This window comes from Chelonia mydas, chromosome 7 (assembly GCF_015237465.2).
Source record: "Chelonia mydas isolate rCheMyd1 chromosome 7, rCheMyd1.pri.v2, whole genome shotgun sequence".
Classification (NCBI taxonomy): Eukaryota; Metazoa; Chordata; order Testudines; family Cheloniidae; genus Chelonia; species Chelonia mydas.
Genome location: NC_057853.1, coordinates 47053585 through 47071269, shown reverse-complemented (window position 1 = coordinate 47071269; position 17685 = coordinate 47053585). Strand labels below are relative to the sequence as shown.

The 17685-nt window shown below is 51.4% G+C and overlaps 1 protein-coding gene across 1 annotated transcript; it reads right to left on the bottom strand.

Annotated features, from left to right (window-relative positions):
* Window positions 1–256: 256 nt before the first annotated feature.
* Window positions 257–15328, bottom strand: TMEM115 (transmembrane protein 115). Its single transcript, XM_007061834.4, has 2 exons — window positions 14110–15328; window positions 257–1934 (listed from the first exon to the last, which is right to left on the bottom strand). Exons 1-2 carry the CDS (start codon window positions 14961–14963, stop codon window positions 1715–1717), a joined length of 1074 nt encoding a protein of 357 aa, XP_007061896.1. The 5' UTR covers window positions 14964–15328; the 3' UTR covers window positions 257–1714.
* Window positions 15329–17685: the final 2357 nt, after the last annotated feature.

Genomic DNA, 17685 nt, shown 5'->3' with positions numbered 1-17685 from the left:
TCTTGGCAGAGCCAGCCTCGTCCCGTGCTCTAGCAGACATCTAGACTAAAGAGGCAGCCACACTTAAACAGAAGGCTCATCAGTGGCTCAGAGAAACATACAGCTTGAAAGCTTCTGCCACACATTAGGATGGGACTCGGACTTACTGGTGATGTAGGGATCAGAGCAGATAAGTGAAACAAAATGAAATGGAAGGGTCACCCTCCAAACGAGACCTGGGCTTTGGGTGATCTACAAACTAAAGTGAGAGGCACTCTTTGAAATAATTGTTTATTGATACTGAAATTCCCGTATGTTTATTTCTCAGTTGACAAAACCTTCTTGTGTGGCTCTTTAAAAAAAGCCATCACATATGCACACTCCTCAGTTTGGTAGCTGCCTCCCAGGGAAGTATACAAGCTGGAGTGGCACGGTCTTGTGGGGCTGGTTCTCAAGGAAAGCTTTTCCAGATTAAGCACCCCCCACCCCTACCCTCCAAACAAGCCCATCAGCACAGAGGAGGGGAAAAGGAGAGGGGAAACCAACATTTTAATCAAAGGCAGGGGAAAAAGCAGAAGGAAGAATTGTCAAGAGCCCCACCATAAAACAGATTTGCAATCTGACAAAGAATCAATGCACAGATGATTCATCCAAGCAGCAGTGAACGCGCAGGTCCCACCCAGTTCAGAGGCTGCGTTACAATTTAAATCACTGCAAAAGAAATTGGAGAAAAAGTAGCAATAACACAAATGAAATTAAACTCCCCTAGGACTCCCACAGAAAGACTAGGGTTGATGTATGTCTATGGACTAGTCTCAAAGCTCTGTAGCCCCAGGCTTTTCAGTCAATAATTCAAGGTAGGCAACTGCAGCAAGAGGGTGGTATTAAGCACTTACTTTGTAGCTAAACAGGCTTATCTAATGATCATAGCAAATTCCCAAACTCAGGAATTCATCTTAGTCAGTTCTTGCCAGATAATTGGGGCCAGAGAGGAAAGGGTTAATATAGCAAAGGGATTAAGAAAAACTTCCCGCTCCTCAGATCAGTAAGAAAACTAACTTTGAAAGGGAAAAAGGAAGTTGCAGGGTACTTTTAATAACCACCACCACAAAAGTAAAAGAGAGAAAGTACTGTATCACTTGCTGAGTTTGCTCTCTGGGATGCTGTGAGGGTCATCTAGTGGTCTAGCACACAGGCTTCAAAATCAGGACCTGACCAACCATGTACATGGCAAATCCTGAGGCCAGATGACACCAATGCCTCTGCCCAGACAGTGCCACAGCCACTACTGAGGCGTACACAGTCAGCTAGCTCCAGTGGTGGCTACTGGCAGAGGCGGCCAGCGTAAGGCCTCTCTGGACAGAACAGTCCACGTTCTGTGCTGAAGAGACATGTGAGTCCACCCCCCTCGGTGGTTGATGCCCAGCCCTGATTAGTGTCTTTGAGGAACCTCACATCACCATAGAAAAAAGCGAATGAGAACCAGAGCCCCAGCAGGAGAGAGAGCCCTTCCAAGGAGCCAGCATTGGCTAAGAGTTACCACCCAGAGACACGGCATCAGCCAACTGTGGCTATTAAATGCTGGAATGAGGTAGCCCTCTCCCCTCGAGGTTGCTGGAGGGGTCCCCCTGCTCCCTGCAGACAGCATCACTGGGGAGCAGAGAGGAGTGAGAGAAGATATGAGGGATCACTCTGACACACAGAGATGGGGAAGGGGAGGTGGTGTGTTCACAGGTCACAGCTGAGGGGGGGCGTCCTCAAAGGTGATGAGACTAGACTCCTGGCTGGCTCCTTTCCCTGCAGCACTGGCATCCCGGCTACTTTGGCTCTTCTCAGGGAGCAGCGGGCTGTCCGCCTTGGCACTTCCCTCATCCTCATTGTCCTCCATGCTGGGCCACGCTGACTGGTCCTCCACGCGTTTCAACCGCTCATTCAGTGCCTTCAGGGCGAGTTGTCTGCAGGACAAGGATGGACAGGGTTAGTGCAGGATCAGCTTCAGGCACTCCCAGGGAGACAGGACAAAGTACGTGTTACAGCATGCTGGGCACTTCATGGGTATTTGGGGGGTGGGGGGAGATCTCCCAAGGCTTCTATTGACCATCTGTCCAGCCCAAATCACCACTAGGGTGGGAGCAAAAGAACTCCAGTACAATAGCCCTGCTCAGATCCCCCCCCCCCACACACACACACACTCTCCTTTTGCTGCATTTCTGCCCCACTTCCTCTGGTTCAGTCTCTGAGTGGCTACTGTTCCCCACACACCTCCTGCTGGCTCATAACTCTCTCCACCAACGCTGCATGCAAGCTCTCCATCCCTCTTGCTTCAGGCGTATCTCCCGTTTATTCTGGCTGCTACTTCTCCCAGTCTGTGATGGGTTTACGGTTTAGTCCAGCCCCATCTGCTCATCACCGCATGGCAGAGCACCCTCAGCAGCAGCAAAGAGTTAAGGATGTGTCTCTGCACCTCCTCCACACTACCTATCTCCAGGAGAGGCAGTAGGGTTTTTGTGTCAGTTTCACTCGGCTGCTCTTGTGTGGGAGATGCTATGGGCAGTAGGGAATGCACCACCACAGTCCTCCTTAGTGGGTATGCCTTGCAGGGGAATTTCACAGTGCAGAGGCCTATGTGCCAGGGAAATGCAGAGCTCCTGCAGTTACTCCCCAGATCTAGCCACCAATAAGCACAGACCCTCCTGTGGCTATGTCTTGGATAGCCTTGCTAAGATCTGAACAGATCAGGATCTCCTGAAAGGTAGCAACCCACCAGGTTAGGCCATCAACACCAAGAACCACATTTGGTGAAAACACCGCCGAATGGGATTTGGGAGGTTCTCCCAAGGAAGAGAATCTTTCAGGATCTTGGCTTCAGTCAGGACAGCATCTGAACCAAGATCCTCTTCCTGCTGCCCTCCCCAAGTATGGTCAGTTGCACTTATGGGTATATCCCTTGCAAATGCAGCATTGATATGAGACCCATGAGATTGGCAGAGACCACCTTTTACTATATGTCTGAATAGCTCCTACAGGGCCCTGATCCTAACTGAGACTTGTAGGCACTATTGCATAGTAATAAATACTAATAGGGACTGGGCAGCGATTCTGTGATCCAGTTTAGGCAATAGAAGGATTTCAGCCAGTCTGAACACAGAAGAGAGAACATTCTCCTCCCACACACTACACTGAAATCTTCAGAGACAAAGGACAAAGATTTCAAACACTGGCCTCTGAATTAGGGCCCCTAGAGCTCATAGTGGCTCCTAAGATGTGTATTTGGACAATCTGACTGATTGGAGAGTCAACCCCTTCCTCCCTGGTCCTTCCACCTAACTCCTGCCCCCGAACGGACACTGCTGGAGTCCTAGAAGGCAGCACGACCAAACTGCAGCTTCCCTTCCTTATTAGTATGATGTCATTTGAAATATGGTGCTGGCAGAGAAGCAGACAAGGTAAGAGAAGCAGCTTATTGAATGCCTCAGCCTGGCTGTAGCGTTAGTTCACCCAGGAGCACTGTTCAGTGCCGCCGTTACTCTTCTGCTGATAACATTATCCCCCCCCTGCCTTTTCTGGGATTAATGTCAGCTCATCAGCTGAGGTCAAGCCCCCACCCTTCTGAAGGGAAATTCTGAAGAGTGTGGGAGTGTGTGTAGAATATATGCATGCCAGGATATTACATTTGGTGCAGGCCTGGGGGCAACCTGTGCCCCCATCTGCCCTGTGTTAACCAATGTCCACCCCCTCCTGGGAGAATCTTCCCTAGGCTGCTCCTACACAAACTGCTTCCCCCAAGCATGCTGGCAGGAAATGCAACTGTCATTATGCAAGTATGCATCCAATGAAGTGAGCTGTAGCTCACGAAAGCTTATGCTCAAATAAATTGGTTAGTCTCTAAGGTGCCACAAGTCCTCCTTTTCTTTTTGTGGAGTGAAACTCGCATCATCCTTGTCAGTTTTACTCCTGCTGCCACTGGGGTAGGAGGGACACAGGCTTCATCCTGAGGCATAGGGAGGTAAGAGACTGAAGTGGAAGAGAGAAAGAAAGGAGGTGGAGGAGACTGACAGGTCAGAGGGTGCAGCACACATTGGCCAGTGGTTTCTTGTTCTTTGGGCCAGAAGAGGCTGGGAGAGCTCTTGACACAGTGCAATCATTGCCTAGGGGTGGGAAGTGCCATTTCAGGCAACGCTCTCCCATCTAGCTGCCCCCAGCTTGGAGAAAGGTTCTTTGAAGGGAAAGGAGTAAAGGTAGCCTAGGAGATACCACTGTTGAATAAATATAAAGTTACAGATTAGAGATAGTTTAAATCTGATTAATGAAATATATCCATGTTGTAAAGAGACTCTGACTAGCAAGTAGAAGGAATACCTTGAAATAATGAGTCATAAGGCCAGAGGGAATGAAGTGTGGAGGACGTCTGGTTCAAAGACTAACTGATGAGATAAGGGGACGTTTCTAAAAAGGCGGCCTCTGACCCATACAGGTCATAGCGGATGATTTTAAATAAAACGAACAGAATCGGTCTTAAAATGAGCCAACATGGCTCTTGCCACTCCCCACACCAGTGTGAAAGCTTATGTGAGCCCCGGTGCATTGAAAAACTGTTAGTCCGCAAGAAGGAGGGGAGGCAAAGCCTTGAGGATTGTAAATATTATCTGGATTAAGATTGTAAATAAGGGTGAACTATCTCCAACTGGTTTTTAGCTAAGGTCAGTAACTGGCAATGACATCACTTGTTTGTTGAAGGGCAGAAAAAGTAAACTCTTAAAAGGTTCATTGCTAACACCTGCCTGACTATGTTGGAGCAGACCAATATGGGTCTAAGCACTCTTGGGTTTAGCCCATTGAATGTAAATATCTTGATCAAATGCTTATGTGTTGTTACTGTACTAGGCTAGTAAATTGCTTATTATTTAGGCTTGTAAGGCACGTTCAAAGCAATTGTATAAACACCATTTGGCCTTTGGATTTAATAAAGGAATTTATGATCAAACTAGCATTGTAATAATACCTTGCGCAAAAATTAATAATTCCAACACCACCCACAAAAACAAGAAGGGAGTGGTGAGACAGAGAAGCAAGAAGAGAGGGAAAGGCAGAAACAAGGACCCAAGACAAAGGCCTGTTAAACAGAGAAACCCATCTCTAGAACTGTCCTTTCCCACCCCATGTATCCAAGGTAATTTAACCCTCATTGCAGCAGGAAGCCAGACCAGAGAAGTAAAGATATATGAAGCCAAACGGGTGCTTTATCTATTCTACATCAAAACAAGGACATTTGTTTTCCAAGTCAGTAATGGATTACAATGCAACCCTCACTGCAAGCCCCTTGCAGAGAGTCTGCTCTGAATCTGCACTGGCCATTGACTCACACTTGCTGTGCCACATTATCTAGGAGCGCTCACTGTCTACTGGGAAATTATGGTGCAAGATGCAGCATGAGACACATTCCAGCTCTGAGTCATTTCTGTTCACTGCCCAGCCACAGTCCAAGAGCCTGCCAAATTTACTCATTGGATAGAAGGAGGGGAGGAAACAATTGTCTCATCCCTAGAGGCAAGTTCCCTCCAGGACATGGCTGAGGTATACTGACAAGGTAACTGGGGCTGGGGAGTTTGCACTGCTGCTGCTCATCAGATCCCCATTTCTGTGGGCCGAGTCTCCTGGGCTCTCAAGCTGGCTGCTTTCTCCAGCGCTAAAGTTGCTTTAAAAGATAACCTGGTGTATGTATCCAAAGGGAACAACTCCACATGAGTGCCTGGGACAAGGACGGACTAGACCAGGGATTGGCAAACTTTTTGGCCCAAGGGCCACATCTGGGTATGGAAATTGTATGGCGGGCCATGAATGCTCTTGAAATTGGGGGTTGGGAGGGGGTGAGAGCTCTGGCTGGGGTGCAGGCTCTGAAGTGGGGCCAGAAATGAGGAGATCAGGGTGCAGGAGAGGGCTCTGAGCTGGTGCAGAGGGTTGGGGTGCGGGGGGAGAGGGATCTGGCTGCAGGTGCAGGCTATGGAGTGGGGCTGGGGATGAGGGGCTGGGGGTGCAGGAGGTTGTTCCAGGCTGGGATGGAGGGGTTTGGAGGGCGGGAGGGGGATCAGGGGTGGGGAAGGGGGTTGGGGCGCAGGAGGGGGATCGGGGTGTAGGCTCTGGGTGGCACTTACCTCAAGCAGCTCCCAGAAGCAGCGGCATGTCCCCTCTGCAGCTCCTACATGGAGGTGCAGCCAGGCAACTCTGCACGCTGCCCTGTCCGCAGGCGCCATCCCTGCAGCTCCCAATTGGCCACAGTTCCCGGCCAATGGGAGCTGTGGGGGCAGCGCTTGGGGTGGGGGCAGCGTGCGGAGCCCCCTGGCTACCCCTACGTGTAGGAGCCGGAGGGAGGACATGCCGCTGCTTCTGGGAGCCGCGCGGAGTGGCGCAAGCCCCCGACCCCACTCCCCAGCTGGAGTGCCGGAGGGGGGCAAGCCCCAGACCCTGCTGCCCAGCAGGAGCTCGAGGGTCGGATTAAAATGCTTTCTTCTCCTGGTACGATGGATGGTCATCTTGGCTAGCACCAAGAGGAAGCTGACAAGCAGGTCCCGTGACATTGTGGGGCCGTGGATGGGGTGTGCAAGAATCAGATTCAGGGAACAGTGCAACCAGAAGCTCAGTAAGAGGTTTTGAAGGAGCCAGAAGAGGGGCTGCAACCTGACGGATTCTGTATACACGTGCACCAGGGTCTCCCTCTCCCCACAAAAGGAACAGGTGTAGGGGGAAAGTTTGTGAATCATGCCAGGTACACAACAGTGCTCACGACACTGTGGAGGAGTCACATCCCCAGTGGGCTGTGAGATCAAAGTGGAGCACAGACTGGCCCACCAGGGTTCCTCACCCTCAGCAGGTGGCAGCAGGCCCCGCCACTTGGTGTCAGAGTGGAACCAAAGGGTGAATAAGTGGATAGTATGAAGCATGAGCATGTACAGATGTTTTCTGGTCCTGGTTCAGAGGTGGACCAACTGGCTGGATGTCGTTCAGCCAACTTAGATAGCGTGTCGGGGGCAGGTGAGGAGGCTCATGGGGCAGGGATCTGATGAGGAGTTCTGGAGGGCTGGGGTGAGTGGAGAGCACCCATCCACAGGACCCACATGAAGAAAGTAAGAGAAGCAGGAGGCTAGGCTGCCCTCACCTCATGGCAGGCAGGGCAGAAAAGGTGGGGGAGTTGCATTGTACATAAGAGAGCAGTATGGCTGCTCAGAGCTCCGGTATGAAACTGCAGAAAAACCTGAGAGTCTCTGGATTAAGTTTAGAAGTGTGAGCAACAAGGGTGATGTCATGGTGGGAGTCTGCTATAGACCACCAGACCAGAGGGATGAGGTGGACGAGGCTTTCTTCCGGCAACTCATAGAAATTACTAGATCGCAGGCCCTGGTTCTCACGGGAGACTTCAATCACCCTGATATCTGCTGGGAGAGCAATACAGCGGTGCACAGACAATCCAAGAAGTTTTTGGAAAGTGTAGGGGACAATTTCCTGGTGCAAGTGCTGGAGGAACCAACTAGGGGCAGAGCTCTTCTTGACCTGCTGCTCACAAACCGGGAAGAATTAGTAGGGGAAGCTAAAGTGGATGGGAACCTGGGAGGCAGTGACCATGAGGTGGTCGAGTTCAGGATCCTGACACAAGGAAGAAAGGAGAGCAGCAGAATATAGACCCTGGACTTCACAAAAGCAGACTGACTCCTTCAGGGAACCGAGGGGCAGGATCCCCCGGGAGAATAACATGAGGTGGAAAGGAGTCCAGGAGAGCTGGTTGTATTTTAAAGAATCCTTATTTAGGTTACAGGAACAAGCCATCCTGACGTGTAGAAAGAATAGTAAATATGGCAGGCGACCAGCTTGGCTTAACAGTGAAATCCTTGCTGATCTTAAACACAAAAAAGAATCTTACAGGAAGTGGAAGATTGGACAAATGACCAGGTAGGAGTATAAAAATATTGCTCAGGCATGCAGGAGGGAAATCAGGAAGGCCAAATCACACCTGGAGTTGTAGCTAGCAAGAGATGTTAAGAGTAACAAGAAGGGTTTCTTCAGGTATGTTAGCAACAAGAAGAAAGTCAAGGAAAGTGTGGGACCCTTACTGAATGAGGGAGGCAACCTAGTGACAGAAGATGTGGAAAAAGCTAATGTACTCAATGCTTTTATTGCCTCTGTCTTCATGAACAAGGTCAGCTCCCAGACTACTGCACTGGGCAGCACAGCAAGGGGAAGAGGTGACCATCCCTCTGTGAAGAAAGAAGTGGTTCGGGACTATTTAGAAAAGCTGGATGGGCACAAGTCCATGGGGCTGGATGCTCTGCATCCGAGAGTGCTAAAGGAGTTGGTGGATGTGATTGCAGAGCCATTGGCCATTATCTTTGAAAATTCATGGTGATTGGGGGAGGTCCCGGACGACTGGAAAAAGGCTAATGTAGTGCCCATCTTTAAAAAAGGGAAGGAGGAGGATCCGAGGAACTACAGGCCAGTCAGCCTCACCTCAGTCCCTGGAAAAATCATGGAGCAAGTCCTCAAGGAATCAATTCTGAAGCACTTAGAGGAGAGGAAAGTGATCAGGAACAGTCAGCATGGATTCACAGAGGACAAGTCATGCCTGACTAATCTAATTGCCTTCTGTGACAAGATAACTGGTTCTCTGGATGAGGGGAAGGCAGTGGACATGTTATTCCTTGACTTTAGCAAAGCTTTTGATATGGTCTCCCAGAGTATTCTTGCCAGCAAGTTAAAGTAGTATGGGCTGGATGAATGGACTATAAGGTGGATAGAAAGCTGGCTAGATCGTCAGGCTCAACGGATAGTGATCAATGGCTCCATGTCTAGTTGGCAGCCGGTATCAAGCAGAGTGCCCCAAGGGTCGGTCCTGGGGCTGGTTTTGTTCAGTATCTTCATTAATGATCTGGAGGATAGTGTGGACTGCACCCTCAGCAAGTTTGCTGATGACACTAAACTGGGAGGAGTGGTAGATACACTGGAGGGTAGGGGAAGGATGCAGAGTGACCTAGACAAATTAGAGGATTGGGCCAAAAGAAATCTGATGAGGTTCAACAAGGACAAGTGCAGAGTCCTGCACTTAGGATGGAAGAATCCCATGCACCGCTACAGACTAGGGACCGAATGGCTAGGCAGCAGTTCTGCAGAAAAGGACCTAGGGGTTACAGTGGATGAGAAGCTGGATATGAGTCAACAGAGTGCCCTTTCTGCCAAGAAGGCTAATGGCATTTTGGGCTGTATAAGTAGGGGCATTGCCAGCAGATCGAGGGACGTGATCATTCCCCTCTATTCAACATCAGGGAGGCCTCATCTGGAGTACTGTGTCCAGTTTTGGGCCCCACACTACAAGAAGGATGTGGAAAAATTGGAAAGCGTCCAGCGGAGGGCAACAAAAATGATTAGGGGACTGAAACACATGACTTATGAGGAAAGGCTGAGGGAACTGGGATTCTTTAGTCTGCAAAAGAGAAGAATGAGGGGGGATTTGATAGCTGCTTTCAACTACCTGAAAGGGGGTTCCAAAGAGGATGGATCTAGACTGTTCTCAGTGGTAGCAGATGACAGAACAAGGAGTAGTGGTCTCAAGTTGCAGTGCGGGAGGCTTAGGTTGGATATTAGGAAAAACTTTTTCACTAGGAGGGTGGTGAAACACTGGAATGCGTTACCTAGAGAGGTGGTGGAATCTCCTTCCTTAGAAGTTTTTAAGGTCAGGCTTGACAAAGCCCTGGCTGGGATGATTTAGTTGGGGATTGGTCCTGCTTTGAGCAGGGGGTTGGACTAGATGACCTCCTGAGGTCCCTTCCAACCCTGATATTCTATGATTCTATGATTCATGGAGCATGACAGAGGACATGCAGGGTTGGCAGCCCCATGCGCCGGCCAAGGGCTCCACCCAGTCCTTCTGATCGTAATCCAGGAGGTCTCTGATTCTGGTGGTGCCAGCCAGGACCATCCTCTGGTATACCAGAGAGGACTCCACCACCTGCACACAGATATGGCGGGTTGCTTAGCAGCGGTTCTGTGAGGAGATCCTCCCCCTCAGTGGCAGCTACAGACCTGGTCCCCAAGACTGACTTGGAGGTCCTGGGAAAAGACTGGCAGCTCAGAGAAGCCTCAGAGGAGACCTCTTGAGTGGAGGCAGAGCACAGGGGCTGCAGCTAGCACCTCTGAACAAATCACTTCACCCTAGGAAGCTTTAGTGAATCATGCTGAGACCCAGATGCTCTCTGATGTGACTAGAATATTGGTGTCAAGACATCAGCAGGGCAGGAATACCTATTTCCACCCTCACTGCAGGCACTCAGCTTCCACGGATGTCAACGGCAGCTTTGTACGTGGCACAGCTGCAAATCTGTGGCCTACCCTGGAAGAGAATTCTGCCTAGTTTTTAAAACCACTCCCCATGCCCTTTTCTCCTGTCTGCTTAAACCCATCACAGACTTAGGACAGAGAGCTGCTTCTGCAGAGGGACTGTTCACATCAGCCTCTTCACTGCTTTGCCTAGTGCCCATGTCCCCAGCGATCTGCAGTCCTCATTGCCATTGTCTATACACCCCACGTTAGTCAGAAAGGCCAAAGCAACTGGGCTTTGTGGGAGTCAAGCTGCGTGGGTCCAGGAAGGGACTGAAGGATTTCAGATACAACTACTGAGCAGGCACTTAGAGCTCCCAGTGGCTCACCCTAACAGAAGGGCTGGTCACATGCCCTCTCCGCTCCCTCAAGGCATATGCACCTCTGCCTGTTTAAGCAAATGATGTGTCACCAGGGAGGGAGACTCCAGAGAAAAAACAACCACATCAAGGAAACTGACCCTCTGGGTAAAACACTCAGTGTGGAGCTCAGAACAAGCCACAGGGGCAAGGGGCTGCAGTGCCCACATGGTCTGCACCTGCTCCAGAGTTAGCCATTCTAAAAGGCCAGGGAGCAGGTGTGCTCTTATCTGTACCCCATCACATGAGCAGGATCAATCCTCTATCCTGAAACGCGAAGCTTTCATTTAAAATTCAGCCAGCAGTCATTGTGAGGCAATAGCGTCAGCACTTCTGGATGAGCTACAAGAAGCCAGCTTGACAGTCAGCTCTGAGGAGGAGGAAAAGAAGATCTGGCTAGCAGGACATTTCAGAAGCCCAATCCAGCCCAACATTGCAGGCAGCTAGGAAGGTGATATGAAGCTGAGAAGAGCTTTCCTCCACACAGAAGGGCTGGATTTCCAACCCTGAAGAAAGCTCAGATCTAGGGCATCAGCAAATATGTACAGATGGTTTTTATTATAAGTTCTGCAACTGCACTGGAGCCAAACCCTCCCTTTCCCCTCCAGGCTTCCTCCCTCAGTCCTCCAAACCTAAGCAAAACAAAGCATCAGCCTACCCCAAGAATACACCTTGACTACAGTGCATCCTATAATGCTCTGGATACCTGGCATTGGCAGCTGTTGCGGAAATGGGGAGTGCAATGGGGGGATTCATAGCAGAGGGCACACAGCAACCAGCTGAACTGTCAGTGCATGTTGTATTCTAGTTATTTGTTTTCCCGCACTAAAAATGTTCTCCACCCGGACATGCAATCTCATTTCAGCTCCTTCCCTCCCCTCTAGCAGGATCCTCCACATCTCCAGTACTCCTAGCAGGACTCCTCCACTTTAATCCCTCCTGGCCGGTGATGCCACCTTCTGACAGCAGCTACCTATGAACATTCCTACTTAACCTGCCAGTGGAGGAACAGAGGGGTCCTATCCCAACAGACCATCTGCAATCAAGAAACCATACAGTTGGTCGGGGATTTAACCCTTCGCCAACTCTCTTTTATCCTCAACTGATATAACAAAAGTCTGTTCCACAGCACAAAGCAATACATTATGACTTCTGCTTTAGGGAATGGCCACACAGTTGAATGCCAGGTGGAAAGCACCTGAGGCTGGGCAGCTACCTAGAAGGCCCAGAAAAGGCTTGAATAGAGACTGGGAGTGGATGTGTCATTACACAAAGTAAAACTATTTCCCCATGTTTATTTCCTGCCCCCACTGCTCCTCGGACATTCCTGTTAACTGCTGGAAATGGCCCACCTTGATTATCACTACAAAAGGTTTTCTCTCTCCCCCCCTCCCCCCCGCTGGTAATAGCTCACCTTAAGTGATCACTCTCCTTACAGAGTGTATGATAACACCCATTTTTTCATGTTCTGTGTGCATATAAATCTCCTCACTGTATTTTCCACTGAATGTACCCGATGAAGTGAGCTGTAGCTCACGAAAGCTTATGCTCAAATAAATTGGTTAGTCTTTAAGGTGCCACTAGTACCCCTTTTAGAGTTACCTCGCCCATTACATTGAGCCTTCATTAACAAGAACATGATTAGTTGGCAGCTCTTTTCAGCAGGTTCTTAGCTCCATTTCACGTTGTATGCTCCAAGCTGGGGTTGAGACTTATTTAAGCAAATCTTCCCTGAACAGCCTGTGGGAAATTACCAACTGAGCAGCCGTGGAGATGTGGCAGCTGCTCAGGTTACTGCCACCTCGCTAGCTCTAGCAGAAGCTTGAATCAGTTACCATTATTCCAAGCCCTATCTCCCCCAAACAGGACTAACCTGAATACAGGGAAATGTTTACACTGAAGACAATAAAATGTGAAGGTTTCTTGCCTCACTCGCTTTCGAAACTCATGAAACCCACAATCAGATTGCACAGGAGGTACAGTCAACTGAGAAGTTAAAAGGAATGTGTGCAAAATCTGACTATGAATAAAATAGTTCATGAAAACAAATTTACAATAGTGTTTGCAATTTTTCTTTTTAAATAGTTTGCCATTGAGTTCAAACCCAACCAGCTGCCTGGGTTCAACAGATCCAGGAAATGAAAGTGACTAGAAATGGTGAAACTGACTCAGCTCATTCTCTTCCCCATTCGGGAAAAGGGAGAAAGAGTAAACTAGCATGACTGGCAAAGAGCAAATTAAGGCCCCAGTCATGTGGAGACTCATGAACCTTCAGCCCACTGATTTCAACAGGAATATTCTTGCGCTTAAAGTTAAGCATGTGCACAAGGAGTATATTATTAAAATGGCAAGGATTTAAGCCATGTATTAGGAACAAAGTTAATATTTTTTAAAAAGGAAGTTCAACAGCTTCCCTTGAATTCTTAAATGGGAATGATGAGAAGGCTCCCACTTCTGAAGTGAGCTCCACTGCTGATAGAATGTTCTGGTTCGATACTCGGAAAGTCCCTTTCCTTGGGTGGTTCTATTTTTCACTTTTTTTTTTTTGCAGGTGGTGGGGAGAGAAGAATAGTAAGAGGTGAACTAAAAGGATTGCCACCTGCTGACCTCAGGATTTCATTCCCCTTAAGAGACCTTGTCTGTAGAAGGATCCCCCTCAGAACTTCTTGTGGTTACCATCGCTGAAGTTTCACTAGCAATAGCAATGGTTGGAGTGCTACTGTGCACAAGGCATGAGTGTTTTTAACAGTGTGTGGGTAGATCTGCTCTCAGTAGAACCAGATGACATTAGGCCCTAAAATGAAGCTGTCCCTCACCAGGGCCTCCATTGCTGCTGTCACTAGTAGGGTTGCAACAGGGAAAAAATCCTAGCGCAGACAATAGTTGATGGCTCCCCGATGTCAGATTCAGGGGGTAAACACAGAGCCCTGAATTCGGATTGAGAAAGGCAAGTAAAGGAGGGGCAGATTTTCAAACATTCCCTTTTTAAAAAATAGTCCTTGTAATGGTGGTCCCCAACCTTTCTGTGGGAATAGCACATTCCTATTCCCAGAAGACTGTGGCGGGCGCCAGACACCCCTCGCCGAAATGCTGCCGAGAAACAGCAACGCTTCTTGGCGGCATTTCGGCAGGCGGTTCTCCGGTGGCCTCGCTCGGTGGCGGAACTGTGGCGGCGTGGTGTCTTGTGGGCGCACACAACTGCCCCGGCGGGCACCATTGCACCCGCAGACACCGCGTTGGGGATCCCTGCCTTATAACATTTAAACCTAGACATAGTCATTTGAAACCAAGCAGTTTTGTTGTCTTATTAAAACTCATCTCAGTTCTCCTTTAGTAGGTATCTAGCACTGGGTATGCTACATGAACTCATGATCTCTAACCACACAATATATTTCAAGGGAACATACAATACCTTCTCCTCTCAGCATCCTGCGGGTCTGTTCCAGGCAGGCTGATAGTGATGGATGAAGGAGCACCCACATCATAACGCTTCACTGTTTTCCGACAAACTTTTACCTTCACCAAGATGCCATGCACCAAGTTGGCCACCAAACCAATCACGGGCTGCAGGATCTCAGGGAAGAACGTGGCAAAGGCAAAGTGGTCTGACATGTCTCCACGTCCCCTACTGTGCCGCTGGTAGAAACGAAGATAGATCCAGCTGGAGAGGACCCCAAAGCCATAAGAAGCCAACAGGTTGCTTTCAATTAGGGTGGTCAGCCTCAGAACAGCCAGGATAAGGAGTAAGAGCATAGGGACCACTTTCATCCGCACCTGGGGCACCTTCAGGACAGTGCTGTCACCCATGGTCTGCTTGAGGGCCACTAAGACTCCACCAAGGAAGCCCAGCATGCCGTGGATGCGAACAGTAAACAGGTACAAGAGATTGAAGGACCCCACGTAGGTGAGAAAGTAGGCAAAGGCTCCCAGAAGCCCCACTGAGATATTCACAACTGCAAAGAAGATCAGGAGCTCCAGTGCTCCCCACAGGGGCTCCAGCAGCCTACCAGCCAGCACGACTGTGGCCAGGCTCACACCAACGTCCCAGACATGTTTCTCCACCACACTGTGTGTGGCCAACGTCCAGATCCAAAAGTTGGGTGGAAAGAGGTAACCAGGAGTCACGCCGAGCCCGAACACTGTGTCCACAGCAAAGGATAGAAGGTAGAGCAGGATGACAGTGGCACAGATGGACTTCACTACCACGCTGGTGCTGGCCAGCACAGCTAGAAAATGCTGCCGGGCTACTGGGAGGTACCGGTTCATGTTGAATCTCTTCCCACACACACCTTCGCTGAACCAGTCAGGGGCCTTGATCTGATACTTTTTGGGGAGTCATGCATCCAGCAGCCCCCTCTCCAACTCTTCCTCAATATGGATAGAGTGGACCTCAGTCCTGACACCGGCCACCACAGGCCCCGGAAGAGGGGGGACGACAAAGCCTCTCCGCCCTGCTGATCAGCCTCCCCCGGATGGCACAGCAGGGGACCGTTACCCTGCCTACCAGAGAAGCCAAGAGGGACGAGCCCAGATTCTCTTGGCCCTGTCACCCAAAATGCTCAGATACCCCAGAGCCCACTGGAGTCCCTCCACCCCACCCCCCTGCACGCCGTTACCCCTCCGCCGCTCGTCCACCCCACCCCGTGCCCCTCCTCCCCCGCTCGTCCGTGCCCCCTGCCCCCGGTTACGCCACCCCCCGCTCGTCCGCCCCACCCCGTGCCCCCTGCCCCCGGTTACGCCACCCCCCGCTCGTCCGCCCCACCCCGTGCCCCCTGCCCCCGGTTACGCCACCCCCCGCTCGTCCGCCCCACCCCGTGCCCCCTGCCCCCGGTTACACCACCCACCGCTCGTCCGCCCCGCCCCCCGCTCGCCCCTTACCCCAACGGGCGGGGCAGAGCCCGGCTCCCCTTGGCCGTGTGCGCACGGGTGGGGGGGCCAGGTCCCGAGCCTAGGGGCGGGTCCCTGGGCCTGCCCCTCACGCCCCCCTTCACCTCAGGGGGCTGGCCGGCCTCTCCCCTGGGCCTGCCCTGGGCCCGACCCCGCAGGCCTCACTCAGCCTCGCCGCCCCCCGACCCCGCCTCCCGCGCCCGGCTGCGGCCCCGCTCGACACCCCACGCCGCTGAGCGCTCCCCCGGGCCAGGCCGCGGCCGCTCGGCGCCTCAGTCACTGACTCCCCCGCCGAGAGGCGACACGGACAAACACGGCACTGCGCCTGTACGCCGCCCTCGGGGCCCGCCCGCTGCACGCCGGGAATTCGAGTCTCGAGGCTGGGCACTGCCACGGGACGCAAGGGGGAGAAGAACGACGCGTCCCAGCATGCACCGGGCTGGCCGGAACCAGGGGCGCCGTTGGCGAAAAGGGTGCTGGGGGGTGTAGTTTTGGGTGGAGATGGAGTTCTCCAGGGCAGGGGGAAGCTGGCACGTGCGCTTGCTCAGACCGTGTCTCCACGAGCAGCCCGCAGGGGCTTGCGGGGGAGCACAGCGCGGGATGTGGCTGCCCCAGGACACCACGATCTACGCCGGCCAGCGGCTCCCTGTGCGCCCAGGCTCGGGACAGGGACTCAAAGCAGAATCCCAGCCCTGACCTAGGGAGCTGGGGGCCGGGAGGGGCGCAGGGGTGGGGAAATGGGACCTGCCTCGCCCCCTCCTGCAGCCGCACCCCTGGGCAGCCTCTGCAGCAGGGAACGGGTCTAGTGATGTAGGTAAACTAGGGACACCAGATAGCAAGTGTGAAAAATCGGGACACCTTTTTGGGGATGGGGAGTAGTAGTTGCGTATGTAAGACAAAGCCCCTAATATCGGGATGTCTGGTCACCCTGTGGTAAACCCAGGCAGTGAGGTGTGATGGAACTGCAAACCTGGGCACCCCATGCTCCCCGGGCAGTGGGACACCCGCCTCCTGGGAGAGGGGACAGACTGGGAACAGGGGGAAGGCCCTGGTAGGGGTTCATCATGAGGAGTCCTGATCCTCAGCTTGTCCATCCTCCCTCTGCCGGGGGCTCCTTCACGCAGCTAGGCTGCAGGGGTTACACAATCCAGGGCTAAACCCTGATGTTTTTTGTAAGATCAACAGAGGACACAAGGGAGAATTCCCAGCTTTCCAGGGGTGGGAGCAACCACTTGCTGGTCAGCGTACACCAGGCTCTGAGGATCTCAGCAAGAAAGTCTCCTAGGAACCCCTCATGGCAGGGTGACCCAGTGGGTGCCCTGTATTCGTTTATGGACAGGGCCCTCTCAGCACGGGAGCAATGTAACTGAGGCTCTCAGGCTTGTTATAAAGCATTTGGAGTCCATCTCGACACCACCCATAACAAAGGGCACCCCAGCATTTCACCAAGCACAATAAAGGGGTCCCAAACTTCTCACCGGTCACAGCCGAGGTCACCCTAGTGTCCCACCAATCACAGCATAGGGTACCCAAACATCCTACCAATTACAGTCAAGGACAGCTCAATGCTCTAAGCTCTTCCTCCATCTTGAGACTGTGGTTTCCTCAGATGCACGTGATTTTCTCCTGTATGCATGTTCTCAAGCACTTTGAACGAAGACACCAACATTTCCCAGCATTGATACTGTTCTTATGCTTTATTTCCATAGCATCATGGGCTGCATGGCCCCATATAGCTAAGTACAAAAGGTCCCTGCCTCTGTGGGCTTACAGTCTGAATTAGACACCACGATGCAAACAAAGGTTTCAGAGTAGCAGCCGTGTTAGTCTGTATTCACAAAAAGAAAAGGAGTACTTGTAGCACCTTAGAGACTAACCAATTTATTTGACCATAAGCTTTCGTGAGCTACAGCATGTATCCGATGAAGTGAGCTGTAGCTCACGAAAGCTTATGCTCAAATAAATTGGTTAGTCTCTAAGGTGCCACAAGTACTCCTTTTCTTAGTGCAAACAAAGATAGGTTGAGGGATATGTGATGGAGAAGACAGGGGCTAGGACAGTAACTAGACTGACACAGCCTCTGACCCCTTTGCTATCCCCG

Coding starts and splice junctions, on each gene's coding strand:
- TMEM115 (XM_007061834.4), bottom strand. CDS start 14,963: ATGAACCGGTACCTCCCAGTAGCCCGGCAGCATTTTCTAGCTGTGCTG. Junction 1,935..14,109: donor CAGGATGCTGAGAGGAGAAG/GTATTGTATGTT, acceptor CTTGTCCTGCAG/ACAACTCGCCCTGAAGGCAC.